At 38.7% G+C, this 18,191-nt stretch overlaps 1 protein-coding gene across 1 annotated transcript in view; it reads right to left on the bottom strand.

Moving 5' to 3' along the window:
- LOC116868158 overlaps positions 1 to 18,191 on the bottom strand; it is a 174,313-nt gene that overhangs the window by 138,179 nt on the left and 17,943 nt on the right. The window contains exons 2-10 of the mRNA XM_032858279.1: positions 15,089 to 15,238; positions 12,812 to 12,884; positions 12,336 to 12,446; positions 9,819 to 9,932; positions 8,249 to 8,443; positions 6,793 to 6,946; positions 5,609 to 5,766; positions 2,000 to 2,152; positions 162 to 263 (exon numbers count right to left, since the gene is read on the bottom strand). Coding sequence (XP_032714170.1) covers positions 162 to 263; positions 2,000 to 2,152; positions 5,609 to 5,766; positions 6,793 to 6,946; positions 8,249 to 8,443; positions 9,819 to 9,932; positions 12,336 to 12,446; positions 12,812 to 12,884; positions 15,089 to 15,219 — 1,191 coding nt within the window. The 5' untranslated portion in view covers positions 15,220 to 15,238. The remainder of the gene's footprint in view (positions 1 to 161; positions 264 to 1,999; positions 2,153 to 5,608; positions 5,767 to 6,792; positions 6,947 to 8,248; positions 8,444 to 9,818; positions 9,933 to 12,335; positions 12,447 to 12,811; positions 12,885 to 15,088; positions 15,239 to 18,191) is intronic.

Raw genomic sequence — 18,191 nt, 5'->3', positions numbered from 1 at the left:
AACAGTATTATAAAATTTGGGCAATTAAATTAGAAAGTTCCAAATAAAGCCTTTATAGAGAATCAATGGCTAATATTTCTTAAACAGGAAGGAAAATTCAATTTTCTGAGAATAATTTCAGCAAGAATTTTATCTACAAGGGAACATAGCTATTTTCTTACCTTCAAAAACTTTGCTTGGAGTTGCATTAATACATCTATTCTTCTCCTTTCTTTTAGTCTAGTCAAAATCTTCTTTTGCCAAGGATCACATTTTGGCTTAATCTAGTGGACAAACATGTTCACACAAAGTTACAACATAACAGAATGGTTCTCAATAAAAGTTGCAAGCAAAGAGATTCAAGGACCTTCTAAAATAGGATCTAGCCTCTGCTAGAAAGTTTGTTAGGGCATGTGAAGACTTGGAAGAGGTCTGCATGGGTTTATGATCCATGGAGGGAGAAGGCAGCAGCAGTTCCTGTTGGTGCCTGGCTTATGAGATCATCTGGGATCACACAGCACAATCCATGTGCAGGAGGAACCCTAAATCCATCAGCGTTGGATACCACACTTGACCTATAGGGCAAGAGAAGTTCTCCCACAAAGATTCCACATGTAAAATTTTACCTTACCCCTTAACAGGGAATATTTCAAAAATTAGTTCTGTAATACATTTAGCTATACATTAGCTATAAATACATCAATGTACTTGTAACTTTCAAATTTATATCTAGCTCTAAGCTCCAGTATGTGATATCCAACCACCTCCTTGATATCTATAGTGGGAAGGCAAATGTAACAACTTAGAACAGAAAGTCTGGCTTTCTCTATACCAATCACCTATTTGCTCAAGCCCCATTCCTTAGGCGTAATCTTTGATTTTTCTCCTTTCCATCCATTCATCTTTACCACTTAAGACTTCTTTCCTACACAATATAGCTGATCCTCGTTATTCACGGATTTTGTATTTGCAAATTTTCCTCACTAAAATTTATTCATAACCTCAAAATCAATTTTGGCAGATCTATCCTGGTTATTCATGGGCATGCAAAGAATGGTGAAAATTTTGAATCACCCAACTCCACATTCCCAGCTGAGGTCATACACAGCAACATTCAGACTTTTTGTTCCAGCTCTCATTCTGTAAACAAGCGTCCTTTTTGTGGTCTAGTTAGTGACACGTTTCTATATTTTTGTGGTTTTTTGTTGCTGATTTCAATGTTTAAAGTGGCCCCTAAGTATAGTGTCGAGGGGTTGCCTAGTGTTCCTAAGTACAGGAAGGCTATGACATGTCTTATGGAAGAAATATTTATGCTTGATAAGCTTTGAGCATGAGTTATATTGCTATTGGCCATAAGATCAATGTTAATGAATCAAAAACATATATTAAAGTATCTTTAAACAGAAATACACATAAAGCAAGGTTGTGTATCTATCAGTTGATGAACCTAACCTTTTATTTCCCCTATGAGCAATGGTTCAGTTTTTGTTAATTCAGGGTTTGTGGCAACTTTATAGAACATAGCTACCCCAAACAATGAGGATCAACTGTGCTTACCATTAACCCAAATCACCTTGTTTAATCTGCTTACTTGTGTATTGTTTGTGATTTGTGTATCTCCGGAACCAAGGGTCATTCCTGACACATAGTATATACTCAGTGAATAGTTTTTGGTTCAAAAGCTGGATTTATACAACTCCATTATACCTTTGAGTATTATTCTTGGTTCTAGCCAAACAGCCAAGTTCACTAACAAGAAGAATGGACCCAATAGACAGTATGGGGGCTTTCCAGAGAAGGCAGGTCAACGCAGCTAACTTCAACATAGACACACAGCAGGAAGAAGCTGGGGGAACCTGGTGTACAGGGCCAAGCACCTACCATTTGTCCCATGGGACAGTTTGCTTAGGGCATTGAGGAGAGGAGACAGTAGGAATGTGACAGACCTGGTGCTGCCAGGTTGCCTGGCCTGCTTGGAGGATACTTTGTGACAGGTGAATGTCACCACAAGTCTCCTTACCTTTATAAAGGAAGTCCAGTTAGCTCTCTTTTTCAAGGCCATACCAGGACCTGCCAAACCCAACTTCTCCACTTTAGCTATCTCAGCATCATAATCTGGAAATGTTTGCATTCTCTGCTGTTCCATGAAGATGCTTCGGAATTTTTTGGAAACCTAAATAGGATTAAGAAGAGAGAAGTGGAACCCAGAAAAAGTCTCAGATTGTAGACAATTTCAAAACCAGCTCTTGAGGGGTGCCCGGGTGGCTCAGTCGTTAGCGTCTGCCTTCAGCTTGGGTCATGATCCCATGGTTCTGAGATCGAGCCCCGCATCGGGCTCCCTGCTCAATGGGAAGCCTGCTTCTCCTTCTCCCACTCTCCCTGCTTGTGCTCCCTCTCTTGCTGTGTCTCTGTCAAATAAATAACTAAAATCTTTAAAAAAAAAAAAAACAGCTATTGGTTGCCTTTGGGACAGTCTTGGGAGGTAAACTAATTCATAAAACATGACTGTGGCAGTAACAGGTGTTGAATATCTGTATCTGTGGGGCACACATATTCAGCTAACTCATTACCATAATTATGTATATATGTACTACTTGTTCTGAATATCTGCTCCAAAGAGAGTTGGGGGGAATCAGAGGGAGAGATGAACCATGAGAGGCTGTGGATGCTGAGAAACAAACTGAGAGTTCTGGAGGGGGGAGGTGGGGGGGTCAGATGAGCCTGGTGATGGGTATTAAGGAGGGCACATATTGCATGGAGCACTGGGTGTGGTGCATAAACAATGAATCTTGGAACATTGGAAAAAATAAAGTTAAATTAAAAAAAAACAAAGATTGGAAATTATGTAATATATTTATTTATATATATTTTGAGATGGACCCTAAATGGGAAGTAAATTAGTCCACCTTTAGAAATACATTCACTTTTTCTGGCCACCTGGTAAACTAGAAAATCTACAGGTTAGATAAATTCTCATTCCAGAAACCTGATCAAGATGTTGCTAGAGAGAAGGGTCCAGATGCTGGGACCTATTAAAACACTTTAAGGTATCTCTGTCAATTCCTTCACCTCTCATTTTCAGACTGAGGCTACTAGTGCTTTCTGTGACATAAATTCCTCCTGCCAAATGTAGAACACTTCTTCCTCCCGTCTCCAGAGGGAGCCCAGGCTTACTGAGCCTGTGGTAGTACCTTCCTCATTGCACTGGCCACACTACATCATGATTTCCTCACTACCTGGTGAACTTCCTGAGGGCACAGACTGAATCTCGAGAACCAACCACATGGGGATGTTTGCACAACAATGTGTTTGTAATTAATGCCACTAAACTGTGCACTTATGAATGGTTAAAATGGTCAATCTTATGTATATTTTATTACACGCACACACACATAGATCCTACCACAGTGCCGGCACATACTGGGGCCTTAACAAAGGTTTCTGGAATGAGAGAATGAGTTTAATGAGTTACAGAGCTAAAGATTCTTCCACTTAACGCTGGTACCTTGTGGGCTGTGCTATCCAATGCTGTTGCCCCTAGCTACATGTGGCTGTTTAACATTTAAATGTGAATCATCAAAATTAAATAAAATTTAAAATTTAGTTCTTCAGTTACACTAGCCACATTTTAAGTGCTCAATAGCTGCATGGGTAACATATCGAACCATGCAGATTCAGATCCCGTCCATCAGCGCAGGAAGTTCAAGGAGACAGTACTAGTCTAGGGCTAGGGTGGCAAAGTTCTTCTTAAAGGGCCAGATAGTAACTATTTTAGCCTTTGCAGACAATACACAGGTCTCTGTTGAACTACTCAACTCTGCAGTTGTTGTGTGAAAGCAGTCAAATGTAATATGTAAATGAATGGCTATGGATGAATTCTAATAAAACTTTATTTAAAAATAAGAAGCAGAGAGTGAACTACAGGCTTATCCTGCTCTAAGGAATTAGAGAACCAGAATAAATAGTACTCAAATAGAAGAACTCTTCCTACACATAAAAAAAGTGTTGTAGGGGCCCCTGGGTGGCTCAGTGGGTTAAAGCCTCTGCCTTCGGCTCAGGTCATGATCCCAGGGTCCTGGGATCGAGCCCCGCATCGGGCTCTCTGCTCAGCAGGGAGCCTGCTTCCTCTCTTTCTGCCTGCTTCTCTGCCTACTTGTGATCTCTGTCTGTCAAATAAATAAATAAAATCTTTTGAAAAAAAGGTTGTAATGTGATCATTCTGTGAACACAGGCATTGCACGTAATACTGTTATAAGAAAGTCAGAACTGGACACTATCACTGTATAAAGGAAATAATCTATTCTTTGGGGACAATATGATAAACAGCCTCATGTTGTTTTGTTATCATTGATGAGAGTCTACTGTGTCATAATTTATTTGTATTTATTTTGACTCTTTTAAAACAGCACCTTTTTGCAATTCCAGTTTTCATCTATCATAATACTTGCTGATACTGAGGGTAAGGATACTCCCATAGAAGCACCCTGCTCTAGAGATGCCTGGTGGCTAGTGCCTGGAGCATCTGACTCTTGGTTTCATGATCTCATGGTCGTGAGACAGAGTCGCTGTTGGGCTCTGCACTCTTCTCAGAGTCTGTTTCAGATTCTCTCTCCCTCTCCCTCCTGCTCACACATGCTTGCTCTCTTAAGTAAGTAAATAAATAAAATCTTAAAAAAAAAAAAAAAAGAAGAAGAAGTGCTCTTCTGTAGATAGTGTTGCTGGTGATAATGAAAAGAAAGGCAAGAGCTAAAACATCATCACCTTCAAAAAAACTGAAGAACATCTGATACCACCAGTTTCAGGAAGTATAAAGAGCCTGTGTTACATACAGAAATAATCCTAGTAAAATCATGCAGAGAAAGCACACATGGAAGTAAAACCTGAATATCAAGGCAAGTGGTGATAGAGAAGATAGTGGCTCCTTCTTACACAGAGGACATTCAAAAACATTCAGATTTGATTTTTGCTTGTTTGGATCAATTAGTTTACTACTTTTACCTAGCAAATATATATACTTGCAAATATTACATACCCAGAGCTAGATAAATATCTGTATTGTGGATGCTTCAGCTGAAAACTTTATATTATAAACTTGAAACTGTATATACATAATCCTATTTTTCTCTTTGAAATAAGTTCTAACATGGCTTTTGTTAATATGAGGCTTTTTTAAAGGAAGTGCAACACTGTTATAGCAGAGGAGACTGCACGATTTTAAAAATCACTATGCAATATAAACTCTATTGAATATATAAGGCATTTTGCCAAAGGAGAGCCATTACAACACATTGTGAGAATCAAAGGGCTGGAGACTTTAGATAACTCCATTATGCAAATTTGCCAAATAATGGCTACATTTATATCATCCACTATGGACTCTAACCTACTTTTTTCTTTAAATTCTGCAGAAAAGTCGATCCTGCAATGCCTCTGGGTTGTATACTCAAGGGTCCCAGAACTCTTAACAGAGGAGAACTTCAAGTGCCAATCTAAATCTCACCCATTATTATTATTATATTTTCTCACTCTAGAAACAATTGTGGCAGGAGAGATATCCAACTTTGTGGCAAATAGTAGTGTTTTGTTTCATGAACACCTATCTTTTATTAAGAAAGAGTCCATCAAGTACCAAGTTAAAAAGCTCCATTTCCTGAGCAGCATCCCGCAGCTCCTCCATGTCATAGGAGATACTGAAATGGGAGAGCAGGAGCCCCAGCAGAGGTTTCAGTTCTTCTCTTTCAGTTGTGTGTTGGGGCAGGAAAAAAGCAGTTTCTGTTCTTGTCGGCCCTAAAAAAATCCAAAATCAAGAGCATGAAGAGCAATAAACACTAGCTGGGGAGAGAAAATGGAGTGTCCTTTGAGATAAATGGAGGCAAGTTCTCCTCTGCTGACAGGAAGGGTCATTCTGCTTTGTCCAACCTTCTCTGCTATAATTTAGACACTGCACCACACTGGGCCACACCTGTCTGACAAACTCTTGATGCTGGCTTTCTGGGGGAGGGAGCGAAGACCACTCACCTTCACAGGGCCTATAGGAGAAACCCAACAGACCCTTTGGGGAATGACTTAGTGGCAGGAGAACTACCCATAGTCCTTTGTGGCAAACTAAGAGCATGATTTATAAATTAAACAACAAATTAGAAGAAGGTGAGAGCCTTTATTTATCTCCTTTTGCCTGGTTCACTTCTGTTCATTTCTAAGGACCCAGTTTGGACTCCCTTCCTTTGAGATGCCTTCTCTGACTCCCCACAATCAGGCTGGCTGTCTCTTCGGGTGCTCCTGTGTCACTGTACATATCCCAAGCAAATATGTCACTCAGAGTAGAAACCTAATTAGGTTTCTTAGTCATCTCTAACACAGGATAAGGGCAGGAAGACCATTCAATTGATTCAGATAAGGAAATTACTTTAAAAATATATCATATTCAAACAGAAAGAGGTATTAGATATAATTTAATCTGAAATGTTTATTTTGGAGATAAATACATTGAAGCCCAATGAGATGAAGTGACCTAAATATGCAGGCCCACAGTGAGGCCATGCCAGAAACACATCTAGAATCCAGAACTCCCAACTTCAATTTCATTGCTTCTTTTCTTCTCTCTTTATTTGCCAGTTATAAAGATAGAGATAATAATGGCTAAGAAAGGTACATATTTTTTCATCAGAAAATACTAAAAACTTGTTTATTAGGAAGATCTAACTTCTTGCTATATAGAAAAATTTCAAGCAAGATCATGTGACAAAATAATACACGGGCAAAGCGACAATCTTCCTTCTCATTACCCTAGGGGAAAGAAGACTAATTTCTTACCTGAAATGCTGGTATCCACAGGGCCTGGAGATACAGAACCCTGGTTGTTAGGGTTGATGTCATTGACACAGACCTCTTCATCCTCCTGACCAGCCTCCGGATCTTCATCAACAGCTACGCTCAGCACTTTGGAGACCGGCAAATACTGGAGAGACTAGAGAAAAGCACCACCAAGAGGCCAAGTGTCAACTCAACTCTCACAGAAGCTTCCAGACTCAGGTTCAGGAGCAGCCCTTTGATGGAGGAGACTTAGTAATCTGAGAGTTGGGCCTTAGGAACCTGTTCAACCATGGGGTGCTAAATCTGGATCTGAGGGACCTGTTGCAATCACCAGTGTTAAGCGACCTTAACCTCTAACTGGGTCTACATTGATCAAGCATCCATGATGGACAAGACATTGCGTGAAGTGCTAGGGATACCAAGAAGAAGTAAGCTGCAGACCAAGCTCAGAGAGTCTACAGTTTAGCGGGGAATGGAGACTTATGAGGAGAGTGTTATTATATCACGTGACTGGGGAGAGAGAATTCAGAGGTAGACTCTGTAGTGACTGGCTGGGGAAGGGCTGAAGTTAGACTGATGGCCAGGTTTCTGCTTTGGGTAACTTTGCGGATGGTGGTATCACTGAGATAAGCCGTAGAGAAGTAGGAAAAGATTTAGGTGGCAAAATAATAATCATCATCACATTATTATTATTATAAAATATATTTTTACATTATTTGTATATTTATATATTATTTATATATTATATATCTCTGTATTTATATTAATTTATATAGTATATATTTATATTATATATATTATAAAATATATACAATATGTAAAATATATAAAAATAATAATCAATAATATCAATAATAAAATAATAATCTTTCTGAAATGAAAACAGGATCACATCACTCATTTCTGATGCCTCTGGCCTAGGTTAGGGCCTCTCCTCTGTGACTCTCTTTGCTCTGTGCTTATATGAATTGTACTCTTTCTTACCACATCATATTTCTGTTGACTATTTGGTTGCCCATTTTCCTACCAGCCCGGGACCCAGTTACTCTTCAGCAAAAGACCGTATTTTTGCTTCATGGCCCTGGACACATACCTGGCATATGTCAGATCCTCATTAGATATTGCTGAATAAGAAAGTGGATCTAAATTGGACATCATAAATTCTGAACAAGATGATGAAAACAAGAACTTGCAGAGTGAATATGAAATAATACAACAGAGATATCTTTGAGAAAACTAAATTAATGGGGTGGTTTCATTAGAGCAAGTTTTCAAAAGAAAAAGTTTTCAAAGGTTTCAAAGAAAAAAAACTAGTGGCTCATTATTTTCCTGTCATTTGTATGGTAAGTACAATACAGAAACAGTGACAATCCAAAAGTAGGTGACAGGTGTGAGAAAACAATACTGACCATCATTGGGAGGGCACCACACCATCACATAGCTATGTTTCACACACCTGTAGGTAGTGGTGAATGGTTGTGAGTGATTGTAGGTGACACACAAACCACTTTGTGTAAATAGTCAGGTCTTCCTGTGTGACTAAGTTAGAAGGATTGCTTTTTCCCATAAGGAAGTTTTCCCGTGCAACAGACAATCTTTCAGCTCTCTGGACTGCATCATTGTACTCCTGCATAATGTAGGCAACTTGTTTCTGTATAAGAGTAAGGCAGAGACAGAACATGGTTATTTGCAAGCCTTATTCTCTTGTGTCATTTGCTTCCATTTGCTTCCAAACATAGACTAATGCTGTTTGGGGGCCAAATAAGAGGCTCCTGGATTATCAAAGTCCTTTCACATTCTGAACTTGACTGACAATGGCAGCAGTCACATTCTTAGGAGAGAGACTTCAGCAAAGAGTCAGTGCATTCAGATGTTTGGTAACTGAAGGTGGCTTCTTCACTCTTTGGCTTTTTAGCAGAGGAAGCCAAATCCATGAAGAAAAATGCATTTTCTATCATACAAAGTTTCCTTCAAATCTCATCCTTAAAAATAGGTGCCAAACGGGGCGCCTGGGTGGCTCAGTGGGTTGAGCCACTGCCTTCAGCTCAGGTCATGATCCCAGGGTCCTGGGATCAAGTCCTGCATCGGGCTGTCTGCTCAGCAGGGAGCCTGCTTCTCTCTCTCTCTCTCTCTCTACCTGCCTCTCTGTCTAGTTGTGATCTCTCTCTGTCAAATAAATAAATAAATAAAATCTTAAAAAAAAAATAGGTGCCATTATCTTTTGCCACAGGCAGAAGAGCAAATAGGTGCATCCATTAGTTCCTTTCCCATCTCTAGCCATGACTTTTAAAAAAACAGACAAGATACATTGTTGTGATAATGTAAACTGGTACAGCCATTATAGAAACGGTATGGAGATTCCTCAAAAAATTAGAAATGGGAATACTATATAGTCTAGGAATCCCAGTTCTGGGTACATATCTGAAGAAAACAAAATCAGTATCTCAAAGAGATTATCTGTATTCCCATATCCACTGCAACATTATTCCCAATAGCCAAGCTATGAAAACAAACTAAGAGCCTGTTTATGGATGAATGGATTAAGAAGATGTGATATATATAACATATCACATCTTCGTAATATATTTTATATATTTATTTATATTATTTATATTAATTTATATAATATTATATATGTATATATATCTATATCTAAAATGGAATATTATTCAGTTACAAGAAAGAAGGAAATCCTAATACTTGTGACATTAAGAATGGACCTGGAGGACATTATGCTAGACAGAAACAAGCCAGACAGAGGAAGACAAATACTGTATGATCATATGACAAATTAAAACAATGTTAAACTCACAGAAGCAGAAACTAAAACAGTGGTTACCAGGGGCTACAGGGTGAGGAACTATTGATCAAAAGGATACAAATTTGCAGCTATGTAGGATGAATAAGTCCAGAGATCTAATGTACAGGTATGATGACTATACTTAATAATATATATTGACAGGCTTGCTGACCATTTTGTTTCATTATAAAAGACAGCCCAAAGGTTCTGCTCCCAGGCTTCCTACCTTGTAAAGAGGATAAAGTTGCTCCATAATCTTACTCTGCTGGCAAAACCTCTTCCATCTAAGCATGTGCAAATATTTACTCTGGGCCAACTGGGTAATTCTCTCTGTATAATACTTTAACAGAAAAAAAAAACAATAAAAACACTTAGAACACAAGTATAGTAGAAAGACTGAATTAAGACTTAAGAATACTAACAATAGGAAAATCAGTCTGGTTTTTTCAGAAAGATAGATTTCTCTACATGAAGATCATAAAATTAAGAAACCTGGCTCAAGATACCATTAAGTTTTAGGGTGCCTGGGTGGCTTAGTGGGTTAAAGCCTTTGCCTTCAGCTCAGGTCGTGATCCCAGGGTCCTGGGATCGAGCCCTACATCGGGCTCTCTGCTTAAAAGGGAGCCTGCTTCCTCCTCTCTCTCTCTCTGCCTGCCTCCCTGCCTACTTATGATTTCTGTCAAATAAATAAATAAAATCTTTTTAAAAATATTTTAAAAAATAAAAAGATACCATTAAATTTTAAATAAAGCAAGTATGTGTTTCTAAACCTATATGATATTTTGCCAATTTAACAGATTGTAGTTTCATTTATCAATTAGTGATCAATTAACAGTGATATAAAAGCCTATATAATTGTCTAAGGCTAAGCTCAAAATTTCTTCAAAACTGAAGTTATGAGTATAAAAAATACAAAGCACATTATAGATAAGTTATAGCTTTTAATCTTAAGACCAGAAATTTTATTCAGATTTAAAAATAGTTAAATAAACCAACCATTTTAGATGTTTTCTTTCCAATAATAAACATACTAATGGCCATGATGGAATAAGTAGGACCAGACTCATCCTTCCGTCATAAACAACTAGAAAATAGGATAAAATAAACAAGACAACTATTTTCTGACCTAAGACAACAACACAGTGCAGGACTGTGGTCCTTCAGAGAAAGGAAAGAAATGAAAGAAGCCCTACAACCACCTTGGTTTTCTGCCTGGAGAAGGCAGTTTCTGAACCGGGAAGTAAGAAAGGGAATCCTGAGCAGAGCACAGTGGTTTCTCTGAGTTAAGTAGTAAGAAAATGAAGCTTAGGAGGCTGAGACAGCTGGAGTTTGCAGGGCAGAGGACTGGAAAGGGGGATGGTAGGCCAAGAAAGGGCTCCAGAAATCTGCATAGATATCTCAAACTCAGCACTATTGTTGGCATGTGGCACTGGACAATTCTCTGTGGTGGGGACTGTCCTGTGCAGAGCTGGATGTTGGCAGCCCTGGCCTCTTCCCACTCTGTGCCAGCAACAATCCACTCTCAAACCGTGACAAACTAAAATGTCTCCAGACTTTACCAAATGTCCACCATCTCCACCTTCCCCCTCTCTCCCCTGAGAATCACTGATAAACACAAAAGAACAAAGAGTGCCAGAATGATAGGGAAAGTGAATCTTGGATGAAGATAAAGACAAAAGTTGAACTTGCAAATAGAATCTCAACATCTTTTATTTCTTTGTGATTCATTTATTTCTTCATTCATTGCTAACTAGTTGCTAATGAACTAATTTGTATGCATAATGAGGGTATAACTCATAACACAAAAGAACAAAGAATTTTAAAAATCACGATACATGCCTATTATAAGAAATTTAGAAAATATATCAGAGTAAAAAGAGGAAGTCATTGTTCTGCCATCCAAAGAGAGTGATTGCTGACATTTTGATCCATGTCCATCATGTGAGTTTTCTGCATATTATGTGACCATTATTATGGCATACACAGACATGCCAGCTTTTGTTCACTAATGTTACATAAAAACAATAATTTCTTATGCTCAAAAATGTTTAACGGTAGAACAATATTCTATCAAGTATCATACTGTTTTTCTTAACTCTTTCTCCTAGTGTTAGATATGTAGGCATTTCTGATTTTTTCACTTTTATTATAATGCTGCAATAATAATCCTTACAGAAAACATTTTCTGGGGCCCCTGGGTGGCTCAGTCGGGTAAGCATCTGCCTTCAGTTGGGCCATGATCCTGGGGTCCTGAGATCAAGCCCCATGTTTAATGAGCTCTCTGTTCAATGAGGAGTCTGCTTCTCCTTCCCTCCATTCTCCTTCTTGTTCTCTCTCTTTCTCTCTCAAATAAATAAATAAATAAATAAATAAATACAATCTTTCAAAAAAAGGAAAAACTTTTCTACCACATTTTGAGTTATTTTCTAAAAGATATTTCCATAAATATCTTCCTTAGCTAAGCCAAGAGCTCTTTAGGACTGAGACTTTCTTAGTATTGTATTGCCTCATAATACCAGCATAGAGAGTAACCAATAGTCAATTGTAGAGTGACTATAACTAAATTGAACTGAACTATGGTTTGGGTCTCTAAGAAAGAACAGAATTTATACTAATTAAGTTCTGCAAACTACACAGGTAGAGAAAAGTGTACCCTGGCCAGAGGATATACCAGAAAGCCAACTTCCCTCATACATTTCTATTAATTTCCAGATTTCTTTTTCAAGATTGCTACAGGACTTACCTGCAACAGAAGCAAAGGTAAATTTTCCGGGGTGTACTCTCTTCTTAGGCAGCTCTCTAGCTCCCTCTGCATGACATCTGCTTGAACAACAAGCGGCTTTGACTCAGCCACCTGAACCCAGGGCAACAGAGCAGGCCCACAAAAAGAAATAAGGAAGTAAGATTATCATTGTTTATGAAAGCAAATGACATACAATTTCTGATAGATTTTACACAACACATCACACTGTTATACCTCAACTTCCGTATAACAAATCTTAATATCACAAATCAAGAAACAGTAAAATTTTGAAACATCACAAAAAGTAGGTATCTCCAAAGAAGTAGTGGCCTGCTCTGATCTAGTAGCATTGGGCTATTTCGTTTTCATAACACTGTCAATAACATCAGCTGATTATTTGCAAAACGTTCGCAAAATCCAACATCTTGCTGTATTAACAATGCAGTTGTGTATTACAATCATGCTCTCCTACTAACCTGTAAAGTTTTCTTTAGAGCCAGTTCCCTTTCTCTTCTGAAGTAAGAAATGTCCTTTGGTATTCGAACAGAGCTGTAGAAAGATTTATGCAATAGACGCTGTAGTTATAGAAACTGTCATAAATGAAGTTACAGACAGGCCCTGATTAATGTGTAACTCTTCACAACTGCTCATTGCAACATAACTATGTCATATTATACTGGATTATTGAGAGCACGTAAAAACCACATGCTTCTGTCTCAGTCTGAATCTCTCTTGTGTATACCTCATGTTTGCTAACCTTTTCCCTGGGCCAATTTTCCTCTCCTTTACCCCAAACACGGTCTTTCATACAACCCTTGGTTTACCTGTCTGGTTTCAATTCCAGAATAAAGGAAGAGGCACAATGGTGATTCTTCTTTCCCTTACCTATACTTCCCCCAGTAGCCTCAGCTCTACCAAGTGCTTATCAGATATCTATCTTGAACCCTACATAAAATTAGTATCTTATCATTTAAACAGAATGTTTTTATTTTTGTGTTCTTGCTAATTTGTCAAGCATGAAATACCTTGGAAATTATTTTAACCAAATTCTACTATCTGAGCCTAGTCACAAAGGGGTTGTTGGCAGAATGGGCTCTGACATGAGAAGGCACAAGCAGTACTGCCGTGCGACCCAGGAATGGCATAGAATCCTGTAGCAGGAAGAAGGGAGCTCTCCCCATTTGGGGCAAGACCCACCCCAAGGCTTGGCAGCTTTGGAAACACCATGGGATAACACCTCTGGTGTAGACATCACTGTCTTAAGATGAAACTTTGCAAACAGTAACAAGGAAGCCATAGCAAGTAGCTGTGAAACACATGTAAGAAGCCACCTAGAGATTTGAAAGGGTTTATAGGCAGCAGAGTTTAGGTTAATCATGTTTGTACAACCTTATTAGTCCCCATGGGTAAGTTTTAAGGAAAAATGAAAATAGACTATTAGTTTGTACACTTGTTAGCCATTCCCTCACTGGGTGCAGTGGTCTTGTTAAAAGACCAGTCAGGAGGTCCCTCAGCCACATGAGTCAAAGCAAGTCATTGAACCATTTGTGTTGAATTCCCAGCTGATGTTGGAGATAATGTCTCCCTTATATCCTCACATGTTGGCTTTGACTAAAAAAAAAATGAGGCAAGCTCTGAAAGGGCCTTAAGAGTAAAAGCATTACTAAATCAAAGCTATAATTTCTGTGAGAACTGGGTACCTGAATCCTGGTGGCAGCCTCATGGAGGTCAAGAACCAGTAACCAACAAGAAAGGGAACAGGCAGTCAGGGAAACAGAGGAAGCCATCCCTTTCCTGCCCTCTTGTCTTCAAATTTCTTTGGCATGCTGGAATACTGGGCAGTGTCCTCGGCTTAGCTGCCAAACCTTCTCTTACTCAAATCATGTTTTTCATTTCAGTTAATCTCGAAGTGTCCATGAATGAGATTGGTAGTGGGTACGTCAACCCACAAAAAAGAAATTCACTTATGTGTTCATCAAGTATTGTTTATGTAACATACATTCATTCATTTATTCATTCAGCAAGCATTTATGAGACACTTAACCACTGCAAAGACTTGGGCTTATGAGAGCAAATTGATGAACAAATGCAGAAAAGAAAAAAAAAGAAAAAGAAAAAGAACCAAGGCACCATTATCCTACAGTTCTCAATAATTTTTTTCAATCTAGAGGGGAATGAGAATGCTAAAGTGATTATTAGAAGTGGACACTTTACATTTGCCTTGGACCCCAGAACCTAGCACAACACCTGGCACGCAGAAATTGCTCAGTATTTGTCAATGTAATAGGTAGATTCTTCTAGGTGTGGTGTTTAGTGGTGTTTAGTGGTTTGGGGGAGTAAAGAAATACAAGGATCCAGAGATTTCCCATCACTCTATTCTAAAAGATAAGAGACTTCAGGAAGCCTTTCTTAGGACAATATATAAAGAGGTCAAAAACGAGGTCAAATTCAATGAGAACATTTCTGGGTAAAATAAGATCTCTTTTCAATGAGTATGATTTCTATAATAGCTTCTGGAACTTTAAGACAATGGTATTTGTGAAATGTAAGAGCACTTTTCTATTTTCTTTGGTAAGACATTGCCTCTAAATGCCTTGGCAATTCTAGAATACAGGTAACACAGACAGCCATAAAGTCTAGCTTGAGATAATGCCAGTTGTCTGTATAAAAAGAAGAGGAAGCTGATGGAGATTATGGGGTGAAAGTAGGGGCAAAAGCCCTGAAGACCATGCCCTCTCACTACTACTATTTACCTGTAAGCTGGATGAGTCTCCTGTTCTTCTATCTCAGACTTTAGTTCAGTCAGTTGCATAGCCAGTTCTTTTTCTAACTGCTGGATTCTTTCTGTGGAAGCGATCTTATAAATTTCATCCATGATTTGCATTTACCACTTTACTATATCCCTGAAAAACAAGAGTGCAAAGCTTGTCTATCTTTCTTCAAAAAATCATGTCAACTTTGTGAAAATGTATGCTTTTGCAATTTGAGGAAACAGGCTGACTAGACTGTTGTCATTTATGATTTGATGACCATTTAGTAAACAGTAGTGAAAAAAGAAATTAGAACCTCCATTGACTATTCCTTTGTTCAGCCCAGTTCACCATCAGAAACATCTCCACTCCAGCTTTGATGATGGTTTATTAAAATGAGAATGTATCCCTCTGGTCCAACCCCTCTAGTCTTCATAAAGTCTTGTGGGAATTACACACTAAATGTTATTAATGTTGGTTAAGGCTTTCTTCTAGAATCACTTCAAGTGAAACAAACAGTTGGTGTGTACAGGTATGGAAATCAACCTAACATGATCATGATCCATGCACTTTGGAGTTTGGAAGAAAATCATACTTAAGGATTTAACTGTTTGTTCTTTATTTTGAATGTTTGTATTTGGCTTATTACTTTTACCATTAAATAAAATAGTTCATAAACCCCAGCCCTACTCCACCCAGTTCATAGCCTGTCAAATGCAATGCAGTTGTTTTCTAAGTACTTTGTGTCAATATTCTAATTAACAACATAGATTAACTGCATGACCCAGAATGGGACCTATGAATTGCAGGGGATGCAGAAGATGATGTGTTTCCTGTGTTACTGCTGCCCTCATCTGTCCTGGACAGGTGGGGTAAAATAACTCTTGGTTATATTAGAGAGATTTAAAATATTTAACCTTTCCCTTTTTCCTTGGACATTTCTAGGTTTTCATTTTTCCTTTCAGAGCTATTTCATTTTCACAAGTTAATCTGTTATCATTCCAATGGATAATTAAGCGGTAGAGATGTTTTTTGTAGAGACTTCCTTTGGGGACTACTTACTCTATCAATATTAAAAACAGAAATGAGCATTCATGCTCAGTCTAGGTTGTGAGCCTGCTGAGTAATAAATTTGTCATGTTTGGCACCCTGCTGGAGCACAATAAAATGCACTGCTGTTCTTAGCAAAAGTAAAATGCTGTTATGAAAAATATTTGCCACTTGGCAGTGTCCTTTCAAGTTGGGCAAAGAGTTAAGCAGCTGCCTTAACAGCTGCATTCCAATTGGCAGCCAAGAGCGGCAGCAACATAGACTGGCTGATTCTTCTCCCAAAGGATGGACATTCTGCCTCATTTCCTGATCAGTTTCAACACTTCACAGCTCAGAAATGAGAACATTTAATCCTGCGCTGTTTAGCTTCCTACACAGTCAAGTACAGTACTCACAAAGTTAACGTAAGGAGAGGTCAGTCTTTGACAACTGTCCCTGAAATGGATCCAACGCAGGGGAATTTCTGCCTGCTGAACAGTCACATCTAGTGTTAAAGAGACATCTGTGTGTGTGGGCTAGAAGGTGGGGTAGGGTGATTCCATTTGCTGAGCACCTATTCTGTGTCAGGCAGGCACTGGGCCTTCTTTTCTCAAAAATCATTTCAATGGCCTTTAAAGAATAATAAGTATATTTGATTAACTACTGGTTTTAAATAAATTAAAAAAACTGTTTAAAAGTGGTAAAATCTAAACTCTAAGACAAAGATAGTAAGATTAGCTTGAGCAGCATTTGCGGGTGTTCAATGGGTGGTTAAAGTGGGCTCTGATGGGCTTAAAGCAGGCATGTTTAGAAGAGAAATACTGAGTAACTTTAGACTCTGCTAGGAAAATACTATGTTAAAAACTTCAAGGTGACTACTAGAAGAATAGAAATGTGGCCTAGACCATCTCAAACAAGGAGAGGTAAAGGGTAGAAATGGGTCTTGTAAATCCAATAGAATTCAGAAAAAGAGAAGGGCAAGATGGTGGAGGAGTGGGGGACTCTGTTTCAACTGGTCCCCTGAATTTAGCTAGGTATGTCCCAGGCTACTCTGAACACCCACAAAATCAGCCTGCAATGTAAGATTATATGTCTGGATCTCTATAGGGACAAAGGATTGTCATCAAGAGGGTGCACCTTGTGTGGATTGTGGTTGATATTTTCAACTCTGCACATTCCCTCAACCACCACTCAACAGAATGACTAGGAGTAGGAACTCCCAACAAAGAAAAGAACCAGGGACAACGGCCTCTCCCACAGACCAAATGGATATAGATATAAGCAAGATGTCTCAAATAGACTTGAGGGTAACAATTATGAAGACAGTAGCTAGGCTTAAGAAAGCCATTGATGGCAACATTGAATCTCTAAAGGTTGAAATGAGAGCTAATCAGTCTGAACTGAAAAACACTATGAATGAGATGCAGTCTAAACTAGATACTCTAACTGCTAAGGTAAATGAGCCTGAAGAATGAATTAGTGATCTAGAAGATAAACTGATGGAAAAGAAGGAACAGGAAGAGGCCTGGAACAAACAGCTTAAAATCCATGAGAACAGACTTAGAGAAATCAACAATACAATGAAATGTTCCAATGTCAGAGTTATTGGGATCCCTGAGGGGGTGGAGAGAGAGAGAGGACTAGAAGATATATTTGAACTAAGAACTTCCCTAATTTGGAGAACATGTCCTCTCATGTCCTAGAGGCAGAGAGGACATCCCCCAAGGTCAAGGAGAACAGACCAACACCCTGGCACATAATAGTAAAACTCCCAAATCTTAGAACCAAGGAAGCCATCTTAAGGGCAATTAGGGGGAACAATTACATACAGAGGGAGGAACATCAGAATAATGTCAGACCTGTCCAGAGAGACCTGGCAAGCCAGAAATGGCTGGCAAGACATATTCAGGGCACTAAATGAGAAGAACACACAGCCAAGAATACTTTATCTGGAAAGGCTGTCATTCAGAATGCATGGAGAGATAAAGAGCTTCCAGGACTGGCAGAAACTGAAAGAATATGTGACCACCAAGTCAGCTCTGCAAGAAATACTAAGGGGAGATTCATAAAAGAAGAA

The sequence above is a fragment of the Lontra canadensis genome, unplaced genomic scaffold (assembly GCF_010015895.1).
Source record: "Lontra canadensis isolate GAN:19392208 unplaced genomic scaffold, GSC_riverotter_1.0 scaffold14, whole genome shotgun sequence".
Classification (NCBI taxonomy): domain Eukaryota; kingdom Metazoa; phylum Chordata; class Mammalia; order Carnivora; family Mustelidae; genus Lontra; species Lontra canadensis.
This window is presented reverse-complemented; position numbering and strand designations above follow the sequence as displayed.